Here is a 21,997-nt window from a genome sequence, read left to right as displayed (position 1 = left end):
GCATTATAGTTTGCGCTAATTTCTAATTGCTTGTTTCCCCCCCCCCCCCCTGATTTCTATTGCCTTCGTTGTGTTTGTCCATTTACGTGACACCTGGTTGTATTTTGATTTAAATCTTTCGTGACTGCAGGGATTCATATTCTTGGTTCTTTCGGTAAAGTTACGTAGAAGGGAAATAATAAAATAATACAAATATAAAACAATACAAATTCTCACGACGTTTCGACTGCAGCACAAGCAATCATCATCAGGTGTGAAATCCACAGCAAGAAAACGTCGTGAGAATTGTTTTTGTTTTATATTTATATTATTTTATTATTTCCCTTCTACGTGACTTTACCTGGTTGTATGTTGAACTTTTTTCGCACCGTATGTAGCCAACCCTGGCTCGTCACCCTTGCGAACGAGACTCTTCCCTTAATCTCGCCACATTTGCCACCTGTTTGAAACGACAATAGACGGGGGACTTTAAAACTATCCCACAATTCACTCTCCGGGTAGAGGCGCAGGCCCCGCGATCGTTTGTGCTGCCATTGCTCGTACACCACACACAGAGAGAGAGAGATCGAGAGCGGGCAAGTGCGCGGCTTCTCACGCCTTGCGTACGCGTGCTCTTGGCAGGCGACGGGCTGGACAACGGCATGCTGTCCGGGGACGACGACGAGCTCGACAAGGAGCGCAAGCAGCAGAAGAAGCGCGGCATTTTCCCTAAGGTGGCCACCAACATCATGCGCGCGTGGCTCTTCCAGCACCTGACGGTACGCGGCCTCCCCCTCCCCGCCCCCCCCCGTGGCCCTCGCCGCTCCGCCCGCTAACCGTGTCCCCGCAGGGACGCCGCCGCCGCCGCTCCGCTCGTGTCTAGGCGTGTAGTGGCGCGTGGACTTGTGATCGGCGTCAATTAGTGATCGTGACGCGTGCAAGCATTCGACGCACCGATGAGTCATTGTTGCGACTCACGCCCATTGAGTTGTAGGACGCTTCACGCGGTCCTTCATCGATTGAGATACATTCCAAAGCTCGCGATGCACACATCGAATCGCGCGTGAGAGAATCGGTCGCTTACAATCGGCAGTAATGTCACTCGAATGCTACGTTTAGGATAACGGGACAAAGAAAAACTAAACGTGTGAGATTATTTTCCCTGGGAAAATCGGTGAGTCGTTACTCGCGCGATCACGTGACCAGTCCTGCTGCTCACCCCTCCTGACAATGTCAATAGGGCTAGGTTTGGCTTCTGGATTCGGGAGTTGGGGTGTTCACGGAGGCGTTCCTGTCAACAAGTGCAACGCGAAGATGAGTGTCACGCCTTGATGGAGGGGGACCATAATAGCCCTGTTGATAGCTCTCGTGTTAGACCCACTGGCATATTCACGAAAACGCAAAACACACGTGCGATGTTAACGGGTGTTTTTCAAGTGTCAATGCCTGTTCACGTACGATTGGCGCTTACGGGAGGTGAAGGTTAAACGCAGGCTGTGCGTTTACGGGGTAGCATCTCTAAGCGAATCCTCTCACTTCATTGTCCGCTGATGTCTTGTCAAACCGACGCTGTAAATAGAAATTCATGAGACGCGATATATGCAGAGGCACACAAAAAATTGGCAAGCAAAAATATAATGCATCAGTATGCTAATTTACTTTTCATTATGATATACTTCAATTATGCAAATATAATATTGCGTCGTTTTTCTGATGATTTTTTTAGCTCATTGACTCGACGATGAATAGCACTTACGCGTCGCGGCGAAGATGATAATAATCCTCACAGTTACCGCGAGACTGTGCAGAAAATCCCAAAGAAACAGATTACTGTGGCTTATTCGAAAGCAGTCGACAGTTAGAGCTAATCCGTTAAATGCATAAGCTTACAGAAGAAGGATTGACATTTGTATTTTTTCTTGGAGCAGCCTGCCCTATAGCTAATTGAAGTTGTTGGGGCCATGCCATGCATAGATTACAAGTGTTTATGCCACAGGACGCTCCTTGCTCCGTAATGGAAACGTATAAACATTAGAGTAGGCTCCCGTCGTGCGTGGAGCATTGATCACTGAAGTGTTCCAAATGCACGCACGTGTTACTAAATTGAGATAATGTTGCGTGTGGGATTATCCCTGCGACCATGGATACAGTAGCCAGGCGACTCCCGGGACTAATTGCAGTGTGCATGTCTGGCTGATGTTTTGCTCTTCCTCTGAAGCCAGAACTGTTGTGGTGCTGTGTTTAAACACAGAACTCCCACCTGAGATTAAACTCCACTCCCAAATGTATTGCACTTGATAGCCTTGAGCCCTGGTTACCATTCATGCAATCAGAAAACGTTTGGGTGATTGCCCTTCATTCAACAGTGAGGGCTCCTTATTCAAGCAAGTAGGCACAATACAAATCCTCGATGTGGGTGAAGCGGAGACGCTCGCCGTTACGTATGAAAGCTCCCGTTAGGATATCGCGTCACGACACCACCTCCAAGTTGTGTGCCTGTGTAATCTGTGGCTTCGTGCTTGGATGCACATCGTGCACTTGGGACACAACCGGTGAAAATGCCAAAGCTAAATTACCACACACCAACTTCCTTCCCCCCCGCAACTCCGATTAGCACGGTTGGGCTACGTACGGTGCGAAAGAAGTGCAACATCCATACAAACGCGTGCTCAAGATTATTAGCACACAGCTTCACAGTCTCACCTGGAAAACTGTGTTTTGAGTGGCACGAAGTGATTAGACATTGCAGGGAAATCACTTATATAGCACTTTTGCTGAGCAAAATTCATTAGAAATAAGCGCACAGAACGAGAGTCTGGCTCTCAATTCTTACCACTCGGTGCACCAGATGTCTTTCTTGAAAAAAAAAGCCATCGCACCATCGCCACGGTGACGAGACCCACTGGAGACTTCGGTAACGCGAAGAAAATTACAAACAAAAATGTACATCCGTAAAGGTTGTGCTTTTGCGTCCAGCCGATGTTGATGTAGAGGCAACGATTGTCATTTTACACCGAGGTGGCTGAGCCAGGCGATTGCGTCAATAATCGCGGAGTGAACCTGGCACTGTGACCAGGTGTTTAAAGGGCGCTACGGTGCTGCAGTAAGGGTTTTTTGCTCTCGAAACTTTACAAAAGCACGACCAGATGGTAGGATAGTGTTCGGACAGATCTTGGAGAGTTTTCTTGCCTATTCAAAAGCCAATAGGCTGATGGCCTAAAACATAATTGTATTCATGTGGAGACGCATTTCAATGATGTTATATATTCAGTGGCTGGAACTAAAGGTTTGCGGCCTGACTATTCACTTGCTTTAATTTTGTATTGACACACAAACCAATGAGGGGTGTGGCTGGCTGGAAATAAAATCGTTATGAAAAAGTAAAACGCACAACGCAGACGTGCATGTCACACCCCCTTCTTCCCGGCTCCCGTTACATCGCTCAAAGCCAGCAGTTATGAATAACCTGCTCGGGCACAGACTGTGTGAAATGTCATTCGTTGTCGCGTAACCGTGAAGTTCAACTCACACGAAGCTGCTTCCAAAATGCTCCCCCACCCCCCTCCCCACAATACATCTGACCGTGGGATAGCTTTGTGCTTCAGCGATGAAGTTGTGTTTCATTGGAAGGCCATGACAATTGCTTCTTTAAACTCACACCCACCGGTGTTTACAGAGCGCTGGGACTCGGCAAGATTCGTGTACACTTCTGCAACATCCACTCTTTTGGGTGATGTTTGGAAACGTGTTCGTGCGGCGATCTATATTTGCAGGGTTCCTGCGCAGTACATTGTGTGGGCTCATCGCTTGAATCCTGCTCCATGCCCCCCTCGGGAGTCCTCTGAGAAGCGCTCCCTTGCTGGCTATGAACCATATTTCCACAAGGCCTCAGTTGAGCCTTCTCTGACTACTTTTTTGAGCCCTTGATGAACGCCGTTTTGAAGATTCCTTGGCTCGGTTTAATAAAAAAAAGCATCTAAGGTTCAGACGAGCCCATTTACCTTGCCGTTATTTTTGGACTGTTTTCTACACGTCCTCAATTGTGCACTCACTACCTAATTGATACGTTTCATTTTCTAAGCGTGTGTTAAGTAAGATCGCCCCGGTGTCAAAGTCGCAACTTTAAGCGTTTCGGTTTTTTTCCCTTCGGACGCTTTTGAACTCATTCAGCCACCCGTTAAACAAGTATTTCAGACACAAATTGATTAAACTAACAAGCAAAGCGACACCATTCTCTATCTGCCGTACGGGCAGGGAAATGAGCTGTGTGAAAACTGCTGACTGGCACCGTGGTTGCCAAGGCCCACCATGGAGTCTACGTTGCGTTATTAAAAGCTATTAAAGTAATAGGTTTAAATTAACTGAATATGGAGCTGATTCCAAACAGAGAGCTGTGAGGTAGGCAAACGTAACTTGGCGTTTACGGCGAGCTATCAAAGAAGACATTATTATTGCCGTACGATTGATACCGGGTCCAGTGTTCAACTCCCACAATCCCCCAGTAATTTTGCGGGGATATTATTTTTTCAAATCTCTATTGTTTACCGCTCATTGTAAAATAAACACAGTTCACGGGAGGAGTAAAGTTGTGTGCCTGTATCTTCGCCAAAACCCCATATTTGAACTTTACCCACAATTAATTAAATCGTAATGTGTAATGCTTTCACTGCTTTGGTTTATATGCTTGTTGGCCAGGTTCGTGGGATAGGCAAAGGGGCAGCCCCTGCAATTGCTATGCTCACGCCACTGTTGGTGGAAGGCCTTCCGCTGGAGGGAGCTCTAGAGAGCCCCCTCTACACGATATTTTGGTCTACTCTTCCACGCTGGCAAGACGACTTTGAAGAGGGTTAGTGAATAATGAGGTTCCAAATCACGAGAATTTGAGTTCAAATACGTCCATGTATTATACTCGTGAGATGAGTAAATTGTGAAACATACCAACAGTGCTGCTTGAATAGAAAGTCAACAGTTGTTGTCTTGCCAGGTACTTCTCTCTGCCATTGGAATGTGGAGTTTTCCAAGAAGGCTAAAGACCACCAACACAAATTATCATGACCCAATGCTCATTTGTTTAATCGGAATTCTGATCTTTTTTTGTAAGGCTTGAGGTGATGAATCTAAGTGGGCTGTCGCGTTTTAGAAACGATATCTTTAAAGTATTTTTTTTCCATTATTCAGCATATCTCTTATTCTTTTTTTACTGCTGCATGGAGACCAACGCCACTGTTTTCTGTGCATTGCCTTGTGCAGCTGCAAACCATCCCGCTTGCGCACAAGCAAGACGTTTACACGAAGAACACATGGGTAAATCTCCATGGGAAAAATGGAAAATATCCGCTCGACGCAGAACAGTGTTTTTTTTTCGTGTTTCCGGAACAAGGGAGTCACTTTTGGTTCTGGTTTTCAACGGGAGTGCTCTCACACCAAGAATGGACGTCCAAATATCCACCCTTGTGGAATTTTTCTTTTTTAGGGTGGTGAATGTTCATCTCCTAAGGGAGAACGAGGTGGGGGAGGGGGTGGAAATAGCAACAACTAAAAAAAACCCAGCCCATTTAGTGAGCATCCACCTTGTATTTCGACGCTAAGTGAAACCAACGTGTATTGTCGTTGTACGCGTTTTTGCTTTGGTGGCCACGTGGACAGAACGAATGCATGCGCAGCTTGCCGATGGCCACATTTCGCACTTTTGACTTTGTGCAGTAGATGAGTGGCATGCCCACGCTCCGAGCCATGAGGGTTTGCAGCATGCTTACTGCTGTGAGCCAATCAGATTCGCTGACTCAGAAGCCCATTTTGCAAGCGGTCATGGGTGTGAATTCTAAATGAACTCAGTAAATATAAACTTTTTTTTAGCAAGAAAACCAGTTGTCCTTTAAAGTGACTTAGGCGGTGCCCTAAGTGGAAATTAACCCCATCCCCATGATCGTTTGGGCCAGATTTGGCTGCTATAAATTTCTACGTGATAAGCCACTTTATTGAACTATTATTTGTAGCCAGGTCGCTTCTGAAACGTAACTATATAACTCAGTGGGCCTTACCTGGTCAAATAAAACGTGTAGTTTTAGTTTATTTATTTTTCGTGATTTGCTTACCTTTCCTATACTCTGCACTCCTATCGGTTTTTTTGTATTTTATGTATGTTTGTTGAACTTCTTTCGCAGCATACATAGTTAACCATGCTAATCGGAGGTTTGTTATTGTAACTTTCTGACCCGTCCCTACTGGACATCTGTGGAAAAGAGCTTCATAGCTCATCGGATTTCTCCAGGATAAATAAAGATTATGTTTCTGATTCTCATCTGACCAACGTTGTGTAATGCCACGGCGAGGCAGCCGTATAACCGCATATTCCTACTCACGCGACGTAGTTTTGTCCACTCGATCGTGTTATATCAAATCGCATCCGAGTTAAATGAAAAAAAAATTGTTCCTGAATACATTCGTCGCGTTGTATCCAATTCTCGTTGAGAAAACAAGACGCGGCATTACAGGCAAACGGGCTGTACTGTAAACCTTCACTGAAAGAAAAACAGATTTTCATAGACCCAGTGGGGGGTTGAGGGAGAGCCACTTCTCTCTGAGTTTGAACAGTGAGCAGCGAAGGGGGCCTCTGGGAGCTTGTCGAGGAAGAGCGCGTGAGAGCGTCTCCGTCTTGACTCTCTCTGCGTGCGTCTCCCACAGCCGCCGCTCGTGGGCCAGGCATCAGCGGGCGCCCGGAGTGGAGCTGCGCGCGTTCTGTGCGCGCCGGGTTCACACTGAAGCGACTAAACGCACCGACTCCATGGGGCGACCGGCCACTCAACCCTCACTTGAGCAATAACACAGGGGCCGGGCGGGCCGTGGGAATGTAAAATTAGCACTCCGTGATATTCGCTCGGTTGACCTTTACAGCACGGAGACAATTGATAAAAAAAAATTGACTAGGCCACGTCATTTATCTGGCCTAATTTGTGTTGGGTAATGCCCCACCACCCAACGTGGCTGAACACATTAACTTGTCGCGTGTGTAATCGTTTTATGTGCCAATTATTTGTTGTTCCAGCTGACATGCAAGTTGAAAACTTATTTTCTCGGTTGGTGGAGGGCCTTACAACACAAACTCGACCGGATCATTACGTGGTTCTTCTACCCAAAAGTGAACTATGAATCATAACGATCCATGTGCAGGTAGCCTATGGGTGTCTGCAGCACATTCCGTCATTTGTTTCCACTTTCCTCTGTCTTGTGTCAATATGCTCAAGTAGTGGCCACATCTTTCTGGCACCAATCTATGTCGTCGCCAAGCCATTCCCCGTTAGGTCTTCCTGTTCTTCAGGTGTCTTTCACTTTTCCGAACAACATTTTTTTTATTTTCCTGTTGTCCATCCTACATTTATAAATGTTAAGCATTCATAAATGTTAAGTGAACCAGTAGCCAATCGTGGTTCAGGTGGGGTACAGGAGGCAGAGCCAAGGGGCTCTGAAATGTAATTAGTAGCAATCACATGACGATTAGGCAGTCGTCACACATACACACGTGACACATCACACGACCACAGCGGTGAGTTCCACAGGTGGTGTAGACACGTTTCACGTCGCCCGAGGCGTGTGATGCTCGCTTAACGCGGGGTACCGTGTGTTACACAGCGCAATGTGAATTTCTGCACCTCGCGAGCGTTCGTTCGTCGTGTGTAGCGGCACAGTCAATGATTTGTGACTGCAGTATTCTCACTGGAAACGAAAGATAGGGAAATTCAATTGTATGGTCAACTTTTGACCTTAAATGCATAAAGGTACCTCTATGATGAAGGCTTTTCCACTTCGTAAAAGGATGAATTCAGTGCCAATGACAACGGAAATGTGGTATTACTTCTGGGCTACCACTCCTATCTGTGGATAAGCGTTCAGCGTTGTGTGAACGGGAGTAATGGGAGTGTGGTTAATTCTAATTTCACAGTAGGGGGCGATATTGCTTTGTCTAATCTCAATTGAGTATTTGCATGTAATTTTCCAAATATGGAAAAAGTGGATGACGCCGGCATACAATGGCCGACTCGTTTAGAATCACGTCAAGTAGATGGTGTAGAGTATTTTCCTGTTGATACAAATGCAGTGTTAACCAGGGCGGCCTGCCAGATTGTATTCTATTTTCGTATACCAGGTAAGGCCCACTGAGCTATGTATCTTTTTCAGAAGTGACTTGGCTACAAATGATATCTCAACAAAGTGGCTTATCGTGTGAAAAATTATAGTAGCCAAATACTCTAAATGCATGTTTCTAAATGTGAAGGAAAAAACCGGAGGACCTGTCGAAAAATCCACGCGACCACAGGGAGAGAGAGACACGCAAACTCCATATATACAGGCGTCGGGGTTGGGATTGAACCCATGATCTTCTGCATACCAGGCAAGGTAGTTAACATCTCGCCACCGTGGCGAACCTCTGCAACCAGCGGCGAACGCATTCCTGCTGGGCCGCGTCACCGCCCCGTGTGACAAAGGTGGAAGGGGCGGCCATAGCGGTGGGAGAAACAGCCGGAAGAGTGAGAGGTGGGCCACTCACCTTGCCCCACTTGCCTGCTCCAAACACTCTCAAATGCTTAACCCCTGGCTCGGGTACCTCGTTTTAAACCGTCAACAGCGATCGCGCGTTTTGCTTCCGACGGCGGAGCCCCGTACGCACACGCGATGGCGTCTCGCCTCCCAACACGTTTGAAAGCCCCCCCCCCCAATGGCAACTGTGGGTCCCAAGCACAAAAATATTACCGTCCTGTGGTGACCAAAGCGTGAGTCCCCCTTACATGAGTCCAGAAAAAAAAACTGATGGAGTCCTCTAGTCTGATCCATTCCCTTTACACCAAAGGGGGAAGAGAGAAAAAATAACCATTAAAGAAACAAGGTCCCTAATTCCCAGTACATTTTTATTGAAGTGCCGAACATGGGCTAATGCTGTAAAACACTGCGTTCAGCAAGCTTCAATTATTTTTAACATGCGGTACTAAATGTTTAAATAAGTGAGAGCCTCTCCTCCGCCTTTCTCATTTAACATGGGAGTGCGGCGGAGTGAAGGCAAGGCTTTGGTAAAGAGAAGGGGGGGGGTTAAGAGTGTGGGGGGTGGGGTGAGGGTGGCGAGTGTGGGGGGGGGGCGACTGGGGGTGTGGGATGTGTATTATTGCTTTGGTTCCATTAGCGTGCGTGGCGCGGGGAGGCAAATTGACTGGTGGGGTTGGGGGTGGCGCTCTGTCAACCGTGAAGGTGTCGTCATTAGGAGATGCTCGGAGATCAAAGTCTCGCTGAGCACGGCTGGGCTGGAGCGACCGAGCGCTTGCCAGAGGGCGAACCGCAACTCAAATTGGGCTTCCGTGGAACTCGGCGGCGGTGACATTTGCGAGATGCTTCCTCCGTTTCCCGCAGTCCAACGTTCAGGGAACGTCTTCTGGTCTTCTGATCGTCGAGAATGAACAACGTGTTTTTGCGAAAGTGTGACTCTTTGTCCGACTTCCCTTGCGATGGGCATTTTTGTTAACCCCTTCGTGCAAATTCATTGTCGCCGCTCCACATTAAAATGGCTTATGTTATGTAATTTATTAATCATTTATTTGTGTGGGGGGTGATCGTGTAGTGGTTAGCGCACTGTGCTACCGAGCCGACGCTCCGAGTTCAATTCCTGCTCACGGCCACTGCCAGTGACGATTATCTGAACCAGTCCTGGGCCTCTTCTAGGTCGACTCAGCGTCAAATGAGTACCTGGTGCAGTGTGTAAATATCACGAATAGGGAGACAAAGGTGGTCAGGCGTGGTGCTGGCCACCCACCCCCTCGTGTGCCGTGCCGGCCTTCATAGGTGCTCGCTAACAGCACTTGCCCCAACAGTCTGTTAAGGCTATGCGGGAGATCGTTTTCCCTTGTTATATTTATACACAAAGACCGTAATTTGTGACAGCTTGTCATAGCTCCATCACTTCCCACTGTGTAAAATGCCCTTACATCGTCTGGGAATGGCAGGGCATTTTGGTGTTTGGAATCCATCAGTCTTTTCTCGGATCTAACTGAGAGTATGTATATGGACGATGATGATATCGAGTCCTTTATTTAATTAATCACACGTATATACGAGACTCTCTTGCATTTGACTGCTGGGCTACACTATAGCTGCTTGAATCAGATATGGGCCGAGTTACACGAGTCTTGATTAACCCACACGTGGTTGGGAGACGGTGGCTTAACGACTGATTTCTCGTCAGCCGTGCTCCTCTGTTGTGTCGCCCTGTCGCGAACGAGCAGAATTATAGGTAGATTGTAGCGCTGTGGCGATTAATACCTCAGTGGGCTTTGTCTGGCAGGATGGGGATGGTTTCGTTTTATTTGTTTGTGTTTGGGCGATTTATATTCTTGGTTCTTTTGGTAAAGTCACGTAGAAGGGAGTTAATAAAATAATAAAATATAAAACAATACAATTCTCACGACGTTTCGACCGCAACACTAGTAATCATCATCAGGTGTGAAATGCACGGCAAGAAAATTTGAAAAAAATGGCGTTTTTTTCTTAACGTCAGCACCACGTTTGCTGTGGATTTCACACCTGATGATGATTGCTTGTGTTGTGTAGTTCTTACCCTCCCCTGACTGGGCACATCTGTGAAAAAGAGCTTCTTAGCTTATCAGATTCCTCCAGTATAAATAAATATTCTGATTCTGATTTAACGCAGCGCGTGTTTACGCACACACCGTGGCCTGTCCTCAGCCCGGCTGCCGCGATTCCTTGCCGCGTGAGGCTGCCGACTCATCCCAGGACTCCACTCCGCGTAATGTGGCCCAACACGCCAAATAAAAACGAGAAATATCTGCGCTGTTTGGACAAAGGCAGCATTGATGAAATGGCCTCCTGCTGCATGCACCACCCCAAGCGGACTCGAGGGAGCTGATGCTTGCTTTTGTGTTTTCGGTGTCCTCCAGTGCTGCTCGAGAGGAGCGCTTGCTTGAATTCCTCGCGGTCAGTAGTCACTTGCGAAGTAGACAAAGGTAATTCCTTTTTAAGTGGCACCTCGAGTGCCACATAAAACATTCGATAAGCCTGGCGCGGCATCTGCCCAGAATTCCTTTAAATAGCAACCGTATAATTTCCGCTGGCTCAAGCCACGAGTGATATTAAGTGGGCGATTTGATTACATTTACTACGTGGACACCCTTGCAAGCGAGATGTTCCATATTTCAGATTTTAGCAGATGAAATATTTGCATAAAATAAAATAAATAAAGGTTACATCGTGAGCAGTGGCGGTTCGGAGAATCGCTGCGCCTAAAGTGGTGAGATTGGAATCCGTGCAGACTTGGGAGTTACGTGTTTTTTTAGGCCCACCAATCCGACACTGATTACCATAATTCCTTGTGTCAGCTGTGACAAATAACATGGCTTGAATGGACCGGCTTTAGAGATGTTCCCTAGTAACGTGCGTCTGTGGCGCATCCACTGCGGGGCGAATGGGGCAGCGCTGCAAGCCGCGTGCATGCAGCTTGCACCACAGCCACGATCGCTGCCAAGCGAGTGAAGTTGCAGACCATCTTCACTTGCCCTTGCATTGAGGCAAGTTACGGTACGTTATTTTGACTATTGACACTTTTAGAACGGCCACCGCGGCAATGTGAAGGTGTGCGAGAGAATGGTGAAGAGTTAGAGGACAGCTACGGAGGAAGACGTGAGCGGGGAGCGGTACGGTTTTTTTAAACTGGCACATCAACCACAAGAGTTGAATTTCAACCCATGCCAGATGATGGAAATTCAGTCTGTAGTTTGAAAAGGACATAGGCGTGCGAAAGAGATGCACTGTGGAGATGTCGAACAGAAAAGGGAATGAGATACAACGTAATGGAAAGGATTAAGAGTCTGTAACCGCCCTTGCTGGAACTGTGTTAAAATACCAACTGAAACGTCAGACTAGTTCGCAATAAAACGTGGCCTGTGACAGGGAGTGTTCCATTGCCATTCTGTTCGTGTTTGAAATAGATGAGATGTTAGGGAAGGGTACAGGAAGGATTTGCAAGGGAAGGGAACAGGAATAAGGTCTATTTGCCAATAGCTCAGGACCACCAACAGAGAATAGCTGTGCTCAATGTTCATACGATTATGGGCCCATGTTTACTGAACAGCAACACGCTTCAGGTTATTGCCACTGGTGTCACCAAACCTCATGCTTCCTTCTGGCAGACACCGCAGTTGTTACATTGTTGAACTTCAAGGTTTGCTCGTGCTGTCTCGTCACTTTAATCGTTGCCAGATTCTGGCTACCAATCCAATAGCTGTCTCGGTTACCCAGCCACCTCTATCCAGCACACATACACCACTCATCAAGAGCTAACTAGATCTACCAAAGCCAACTAGATCTACCAACGCTAACTAAATCTACCAATGCCAACTAGATCTACCAATTTCAACTATATCTACCAACACTAACTAGATCTACAGCGCTCTCTGGCCATCAAGATGTTATGATCCCCTCACCCCTGCCCCTCCAAATTGCTAACTCTGTCCTGCGTTGAAATTCGTAGCATCTTGCGTTCAAATGCAAGAAGGGCCGTATCTAGTCGATTTGTAAAAGTACAGCTCAGTCATTGGTGCCGTCGCACAGAAGTGCCTTAAAACGTTAATTATTTACGGATATCCTTTGGCAAAAACCCGATGCGCCTCAACAAAGAACTCACCAAATGATGTTGAGTTTCAATAGATTTTTTCGCCTGGTAAAATAAAGCGCCATCGATCGATCGATGGCTCGAACGCTGGGGGGGGGGGCGTATTAACGCGTGCATTTGATCGGGAGGCTCGTCTCTGCGAGAGAGAGAGCGAGCGAAAGGAGAGCGAGAGGAGAGATATTGGGGAGTGGATTTCTTGCTGATGCCCGTGCGCCGGGCTGACCTCTCCGCGTGCGCGCTGGACACTGCCTGGGCCCATTAATCACTCGCCACGCCGTCAGATCTCCCGTCAGCTACGCAGCCAGTGATGAATGGATCAGGCGCCGGCTGTAATTTATTGATTTGCTTTTTTTTGTTTAGGGAGTACCAAAAAAAAAGATACCAAACAAAAGACAAATTGCCCACGATATGGCCTACACTGTAATCACGTGTGCGGTGCTCTTCCACAAGAGGTTTATAAAGTCGTTTGGTTGCGAGCGTCGCGGACGAGAAGATAGTTGATGAAATAGAAAAAAATAAATTGGTTCTGTTTGGTGACTGGGTAGCATCGTGACTGTAACGAGCTCCTCAAGCCCTGCAGCGAGTCAGACAGGAAGAGCCGTTCCACACTCCGACAAGGTCGTTCCCATCAGCAGCCCTGAGCCAGAGGTGTAAATTCCACATTTTCATGACAGCGGCGAGTCACCCTGTAGGGGAAGAGCCCTGTTGACTTCACATTGAGTGGTACGAATTTAATGAACTCTAAATAATAGGCAAAACATATTTACTCCTCAACGAGATTTAAACTCGGTGGATATTAAAAGTGTCGTCGTGAACTGGGTGGCCTTGTCATCCCTCAGCCTCGGCGTTTGGATTCCGTGTGGATTTTTACAAAATAATTTGTTTTTTTTGGGTGCAATTGTGAACAACGACCATATTAGAGGTTAGTACATCTAATCGGAAATAATCATTGGTTAACTGCAGCTCCGAGGCTAGGTCCTATAAGGTGTGCGGTGAAGTTAGGAGATGTCCATGTGATTGGCATTTGAAGGCCTGAAGACCAGAATCAGTGATTTCTCCGACAATGTGTTCAGGGAGGCAGTTACATATCTGGACAACAGAGTTAAGGGATATTCCTACACATTGGTGCTGCAAAACAAGCCATTGTGCTTCCTGAATAAAAAAATAAAAATGTTGAGATCGCAACGTGCGAATTGTGTGTTCACTCTCAACGAGGGTTGAGAGAAGAGAATTATCCTGAGGCACGGCAAAGCGCAGATGAGCGGGAAGGCTGCCAAACCCGACGTCAATAATTCCCTCCAAGCTCTGCGGTCCTATGTTGGGGATCTTTGACTAATTCCATGAATGAGTGTTACATACAATATTGATATGGGTAAACCGTGAATCCATGCTCAATTGTTTTGTTTTATTATTCAGAAAGCACTCCCCTTAAGGTTGCATCCGCCAATGTGGTTTTGTTTGCAGTCAGCACAGCAAAAAGGGTGCCCTTTCCTTCCCGATTCATTTGCAAAGCTCCAAGGAAAACGCTGCTCAGGGCAAACGAACTTTTTTGTTTGAAAATTCACAATTCCTTATGGCGTGCATCATTTTGCTACTCGGCACACTTCCTGCAGCATAGTCGGACCTGATCTGTTTCAGAGGAAGAATATTCATCACGATGGCGTCACGACCACCGGTGGTCATGCTGTGAGAAAGAAAAGTTAAAATGTTCCTATCTGCCCTGCATTAAGGTAATCTAGGGCCCTCAGCTGTGGGTCTCTATGCAATCCTATGGGTCTCTATGTAAGCATATGGATAACTATGCAAACCTATCGGTAACGATGTATACCTATGAGTAACTGTGTAATCCATTGAGTCCGTGCCCAGTATTGCTTTATATTGCATTTAAGTCATTAATGCCCTGCCCCCTTGTGAGTGTGTGCATATGGCCCATACACAAGAGCATGATGTGGCCACTGGGCATCTGGGCCATTGTCGATAGGGTCAGGAATGTATCAGCCCAGCTTTGTCCAAGAGCAAGATAGCATCGGGGCTGCGATGCTGGGGCCATCTATTGAGCACGCATGGAGGGGGGAGTGGGGGGTTAACCCAAATGCGTAGCTTGCATATGGGGGGGTCTACTGACAGTGTACGTACGCATAGGAAACGGGGGGGGGTATGAAGCCTCGATAATAATTTGTCTACATTGGCCTTCAAATGAGTCGGATAGTCCGGCGGTGGACTGTTTGCTTCAACACGTTCATATTATTCACCCTTGATCGTTTCTGCGTGGATTAAATGTCGGCCGTTCTATAGGATTCGGAGCGGAGGGGGGGGGGCGCCAGGCGTACGTACGCAGGTAGGGGGGTGGTTTACAAAGTCCGCGTGCGTACAGGGAGGGGGGGAGGGGTCAAGTTTTGACAGATTTTTGCGTACCGACTAAATAGATGCCCCCCTGCTGCTTCCGCTGTTGTCGGCACATCAGTGACGCAGCCTGGGACTGCTCTACAAACTGACAAAACCCCGGGACTATTATTACTACTTTTATTCTTGGTACTTTCGGTAAAGTCACGTAGAAGGGAAATACAATACAATTATCACGACGTTTTGATTGCAACACAAGTAATCATAATAAGGTGTGAAAACCACAGCAAGAAAATAAAAAAAACGTCGTGAGAATTGTATTGTTTTATTTGTATTATTTACCTTCTACGTGACTTTACCGAAATAACCAAGAATATGAATCCCTGCAGTCACGGAAGCTTTCAATCGAAACTATTATTACTATTCACGTCCAGGGAAGGCAGCAGCTAACCTCAAAATGACGAGCCTGGGGTAAAAACAAAAACCCCCATCACAACACACTTCAACCAGGATAATAATCCATTCGCGATGTAGTTACTTCTATTCGTGTTAAACGAGTGGGGGTCATGGCCGGGCTTGTTTAAAGTTTGCTGCGGGCAGCACCAGCGGCGGCGTGACGCGGCTTGGAGCCATCGCTCCACGAGTCACGAGCACGTGGCCGGCAAGCCAGGAGCTGTCTGGGGGGGGGGGGGTGTCCAGTGGGGCTGTCTCCCTCACCCTCCACTCTCTCGCTCTCTCTCGTTTCCTCCCCATCATCACCCTCGTCTGCCATTCCACTCTCCACATTTGCCTTCAGCCCCTCCTCATTCCGTTGTGTCCGTCTGCGCGAGTGTCTCCGTGTTGAAGAAACAAAACAAAAAAGTCGATTTAACGGTTTTTCTTGTGTGCCACCACGCGTTGTTTGTGGTGCTGGTGGGGAGCGGTCCGCGCGCTCCGAACACGGCCAACACCACTCGCGATTATTATCTTAACCGGTGCTGGGCCTCCCCTAGGTCGACTCAGCGTCATCAAATGAGTACCGAGTACGACGTGTAAACATCGCCACTGCGGAGACAAAGGCGTCCGGGCGTGGTGTTGGCCACCCACCCCCTCGTGTGCCGTGCTCGCTAACAGCACTTGCCCCAACAGTCTGTCACAAGGCTGCTTGTGGAGGAGAGGCGTGGGATGTTTTAGTGACGCATCGATTAACAGCCGAACAACATTGCCTCTTGAGATCACGGTGTGGCTGTCGAACTCTGTGCATAAGCAGAGGTGGTTTTCGATTCGTATACGTTGCATATAAGGGGTTTAATGTGACCCCCTGCAGCCGATAGGTGCCAATATATTAAATAAAAAAAAACATATATTCCTGAAGTGAATCGTGACTGAATATATTTAGTTGAATTGCTGGAACTATGGAGGGGTTAGTGGGGGTAAATTGCCTCTCAAGAAGAAGCAGCAGTAGCCCCCCATGAGGCAGTCCACAAGGCCCACGGTGGCCACAAGTCTGGCCAGACGATGGGGGCCCTTCCTCGCCTATGTGCGCTCACAAAAAAGGCTGCCTAAAGGGGCCGTCCATAAATGACGTCACGCACCTGGGGGGGGGGGGGGAAGACATTTGTGACGATGTGTGACGAGGGGGGGGGTTGAGAAATGTGACGTCACATCAAAATGCGCAACTTTAAATAAATATAGACAACACGTTCTACTTAATTAAATAGACTTTTTAATGAATGTTTTCTCCTACAACATCAGAGCGCAACGCCACATTAAATACGCACTACAATAACAATAGTTTAAATCGATTTGAAGCATGTTTTATTTTCAAAATGGAAATATGGTTTTGGGGGGAGGGGGCAGAGCTTTGTGACGTCATATTTGAGGGGGGGGCTGACTTTTTGTGACGCCGTGTGACGAGGGGGGGGGGTCAAAAATAGTCCAAAAGCGCTTGACGTCATTCATGGACGGCCCCTAAGAACAAAACAACGATTTCCCACCCCACTTAATTCAGACTTTTCTAACCGACCGATGCACCAATGAGAGCGCCTCTTTACACAACGTGGGAGGTGGCACTTTGAAGGGCGCCTCGTCTTGGAGTAGCTCCGTGGCGTCTTCGTGGGCCCTTCTCCGACGCTGCGTTGCTGACTCAGGGACTTGTTGGAAAGACATTTCACTCCCGAGCCGTAAAAAACATTGTTCAGTGACATCGGTTAATGTTTTTTTTCGGTTAACGTTTCGCCTCAAATAGGACCCCCATAGTCTCGACGAACATTAACATTGTTCACTGAGGGAAACGCATATTCTTGGTTCTTTTGGTTAAGTCACGTAGAAGGGAAATGATGAAATAATAAACATTTCTCACGACGTTTCGATTGTAACACAAGCAATCAAAACGTTGTGAGAATTGTATTGTTTTATTCTAATTATTTTATTACTTCCCTTCTACGTAACTTTACCGAAAGAACCAAGAATATGAATCTCTGCAGTCACGAAAGCTTTACGTTACGCACGTGGGCGCCAATTTCAGCCAATCCGAGCGCTCGTAAATAGACTGAGCAATGCCCTCAGCCAATCAGAGAGTCCATTTATGAGCTTTGTCTACATGCGTTTTGTGTTTTGGTAGTGGAAACGGCTCTCTCTTGCAGACTCCGTGATTTTTGTCTACTTATTTTTTTAGCTCACAAGTTAATTTGATTAACGGTTATTTCGGTTAACAGTAGTTTTCGTGGAACGGAATAAACACGTTAAACGATCGACCACTGCACGGGCACAGGGTCAAAGCTGACGAGACATTTGCAGGAATCAACATGGCCAATATGCTCACGTCTTCACATTTGCAATTGGCGATACATCCACGTTAGATAACAGAAGCATCGTTCTTTTGTTTTGTTTGGGTGAGGAATTGGGCTGCCGAGAAACGGTGAACTTTTGAGTGGCTTATGGCGAGTGTGCGATCCTTAAATGGGCAATGGCTGGCCGGGGCTTTGAGGGGTGACCTCCAGAAAACCTCTTGTAAAGCGTGCAGCCTCCAACCGGCGCATTCATCACCAGCGTCCCCGCACAGCCAGATGGGCTGTCAACACAGGCACCAAACCCAGCCCTTGTCCAGATTGAGGAACAACTTCGCCCGGCCACCTCCTACCTCCCCCACACACTCCCCCCCCAAACACTATCCCCCCCACACCCCCCCCCCCACACACGCCCCCCACAACCCCCTCCACCATACTACCCCCCCCCACACTATCCCCCCCATCACAATCCCCCCCAACACTATCCCCCCACAACCCCCCACCACGACCCCCCCAACACTATCCCCCCACAACCCCCTTCACCACACTACCCCCCCTCACACACTCCACCCACAACCCCCTCCACCACACCCCCCCCCCACCACACTATCCCCCACAACCCCCTCCACCACATTACCCCCCGACACTATCCCCCCCACCGCACTAACCCCCCCCCCAACACTATCCCTCTACAACCCCCCCCACCACACTACCCCCCCCCACACTATCCCCCACAACCCCCCCCCCACCACACTACCCCCCCACCACACCCCCCCCCACCACTACCCCCCCAATATCTCCCCCCGCCCCCCACCCCCCCTTCCATGCTGAAGAAGTCGGGGTTTGTGCGGTTAACCGGAAGGTCAGTCAAAGACAAGTGCTGTTTACAAAAGATTATGTGGATTCTTATGCACTATTTACTATTGCTAATCTTTTTTTTTTTTACCACTGAGCTATATAGCTCGTTTTTAAGAAGCGACCTGGCTATTACAAATGATAGCTCAACGAAGTGGGTTATCATCATCACGTGGACACTTTATTAGTGGCCAAATGAATGTTGATTCTAAACGTGGAGGTACAAACTGGAGGAGCTGGAGAACAATCCACGCGACCACGGGAGAATACGCGAACTCCAAATACACAGCAGGCAGCAGGGTCGGTATTGAACCCACGACCTCCTGCATACCAGTTGAGGGAGAAAACATCTCGCCAACGTGTCGCCCCGATGTCATATGAAGACATCGTGTTGGCTCTATTAAATCGAATCCACTCCTGATGCACGCTCACGTCGTCACATCCTCACTGTTAACTCGATGGTTTCAAAGTGAAAGCGATTTGCTGCTGCTCATGAACATTGTTGCTCTGCACCAGTGGTGGAATTTCCCCTTTCCTATGGCAGGGTTGAGTCTCTCCATAGGAGTTCCACTGTTGACTTCTCACAGAGTGATGCATATTGTATCGACCTCAGAGGGATGATGGCCTGAGTCAATCCCCAACCCAAGATTTAAACTCGTAACTTTGCGACGGTGAGCCGCCCCGCTCTTCCACTGAGCCATCAGGATATTTTTGTCACAAACGAGCATGAGCGCAAGTGCCAATGTACGGTCGAACATTAGCACAAGCTGCATTCATAACGCAAAGTCCAACTTGAATATAAAAAAATAACAATATAACAATGGATGTTTAACAAAAAAAGCCTCATTCGGTCTGAATTTTCCATTCAGAAGGGTCCTGCTGAGGGCATTGGTCAAATCCTCTCTGGGTATTGAACAAGTGGATGGGAACTAGAGTGCATTCATAGAAAACCCAAACGTGCAAGGCACCGACACAAAATAAATCGGCGACCTACGTTTTGCACTGCCTCCTGTAGGCCTCTTGTTACCGATTCTGATGGGCTTCTCAAAGGCGTGATTTTAAAACGACTCGCTACATCGTCCCCCCCCCCCCCCCCCTAGAAAAGTTGTAAACTTACTCGCTGGCATCACCACACCCTGATAAGCTACATCAGCTTCACTCGTAACACCTACCCCAACTTAAACTCCGTTGCAGCCCTCAACCTTTTGCGACCGATAGCCGCGATGCTAACCCGAATGCATATATTAACCGTAATGCAATTGCTGAACTCGATCCTAACGCTAATCTCAAGCCTAGCTCCCCAAATACTAAGTGCCATGTGTCTCTCTGCTCGCATGAATGTTGAGCTTTCCTGCTGTCAAGAGTCGAATGGTGAAACCGGATCATGACTCGCATAGTGTGAATCGTTGAATCAAATAACTCGTTAAGCGTTCTCACATGGTTAACAATAAAGGACGATGATTAATTATGTTTATTTAATATCTTTTAAAGGTTGTAATGTCCCAGGAATGTGGAATAAACATGCCATAAAATTTCGATATCCCTCCATCCCCTCCCTATCTCGCACACAACACCACTACCCCTGCTACTTCTACAGCTACAACGAGTCAAAAAATATATAAAATAAACCTCGAGAGAAGTATCCCCTGGGAGGCATGGAGGGACCTGTGTGAAAAGGCCTTTCAGATAAATGACTCAGATAGAGCATCCGATCTAATATCTTGAAACCGCTGCGGAGATTCTCCCAGCTCGTATCAATATTAACTTGGCAGAGATGACTCAATATTTTATGTCGCTCGCCGCAGATACAATTGCCCTGCTGAACCCAAAACATGCTACTGATGTCTTGATGGAATCGGGGAGGGGGGGGAGCTTTGTGAAACGAAACCAGCCGAAAAAAAAGGTGAAACGTTGAGGAGATGACCTTCCATTCAAAAGACAAATCCACCATTGGATTGTTGTCACGAAGGGAATATAGAGCATGGGACAAGACCTTGACCTGAGGCTATTGATGTATCTGTGTATATATATCTAAATCTGTAATATAAATACGTGAGCTGCAACATTTACCTCGATTGTTTTCTGTATTGCTGCTTCAATGTTTATTTGCCGGCGTTTATATTTCCTTGGGCTGCACTGTGTTAGCGGATGGCTCCTGACCACCGTATCATCATAATGCAGTCCCACGACACCCAGTATCTTCTTATCAATGGGGCTGTGCCTTGCTGAAGAGAGGTAATAAAGTTGAAACAGAACCAAGGTTGCCACATTGAAGCAAATGTTTCTCGAATAGACTGCATTGGTAGATTCAAAGGCGAATACGTTCTTATTCATTTTTACTATTGTTATGTTTGTTTTTTAGAAAGTTAAATGTCTATTATGCAAAAACAGTCAGATTGAGCAGGGTATGGTAGGCACCAGTTTCACCATAGAACACAGTTACAGCTGACAAACCACACCCCTTTGCCAACTCATCACCAAGCGGTGCTAATTTCATCAACCTCGCAGGGGTGAGAGGGGAGATGATGTGCTGAGTCTGATGGTTCTGTTATGGGAGTTAAACTCCAGATCTCACGACGTCTGTGGTTCGAAAAGTTTAACTTGGGGCACCACGGTGGCGAGATATTGACTACCTCGCCCAGTATACATGAGGTCGTGGGTTCTATCCCGACCCTGTGACGCCTATATATTTGGAGTTTCCATGTTCTCCCCATTGTCGTGGGGATTTTTCTCCGAGCCCTCCAGTTTTCCCTCCACATTTAGAATGAACATGCTGCTACTATAAATGTCCACATGATAAGCCACTTCATTTGGGCTATCATTTGTGGCCAGGTCGCTTCCGCAAAAGAGCTATATTGCTCAGTGGGCCTTATCTGGTAAAATAAAAAAAAATAGTTTTTCATCTTACATTGCTTGCGCATGGCTCAATGTTTTCACGCGTTTATGACGGACATCAAAAATCTCACGGGGGGTGGGGGAGGGACGCGTGCCACGCGTTAGGGTTAGGATGAGAAAACCCTTCCTCATACGTTATAAGTGCTCAGCAAAATTATGAAAGCTCATTTTAACGAATTGCATTCAGATGGAGAGGAATGTGTGTGTGTTTTCTTAGATGTTTTTAAAAATTTGTTTTATTTATGTGTTTATTATTATTGTAATTATGTTTATTATTGTTATTGTACTCGTGTGTTTACTGTGTTTTTTTATTGTTATTGCACTCATGTGTTTATTATTATTATTATTTTACTCATGTTTATTATGATAGTACTCGTGTGTTTATTATTTTTATTAGACTAATGTGTTAATTATTATTCATCTCGTGTGTATATTTGCAGCTTCAAAGTGGTGTCTCTTATCGAGGACAATGGTAAACTAGTATCCACGG

General features: G+C 47.1%; 1 protein-coding gene across 2 annotated transcripts in view; it reads left to right on the top strand.

Annotated features, from left to right (window-relative positions):
* The window catches only part of LOC144728964 (homeobox protein Meis1-like), a 253,698-nt gene that overhangs the window by 171,154 nt on the left and 60,547 nt on the right, over window positions 1-21,997 (top strand). The window contains exon 8 of one of the 2 annotated variants that reach the window (XM_078608760.1): window positions 622-713. In XM_078608760.1, coding sequence (XP_078464886.1) covers window positions 622-713 — 92 coding nt within the window. Of the gene's footprint in view, window positions 1-621; window positions 759-21,997 lie in introns of both variants that reach the window. The other variant, XM_078608759.1, reaches the window with a different exon arrangement.

Source organism: Lampetra planeri, chromosome 30 (assembly GCF_965212315.1).
Source record: "Lampetra planeri chromosome 30, kcLamPlan1.2.h2, whole genome shotgun sequence".
Lineage (NCBI taxonomy): Eukaryota > Metazoa > Chordata > Hyperoartia > Petromyzontiformes > Petromyzontidae > Lampetra > Lampetra planeri.
Note: the sequence above shows the minus strand (reverse complement) of the source record. Positions and strands in the feature narration are given on the sequence as shown.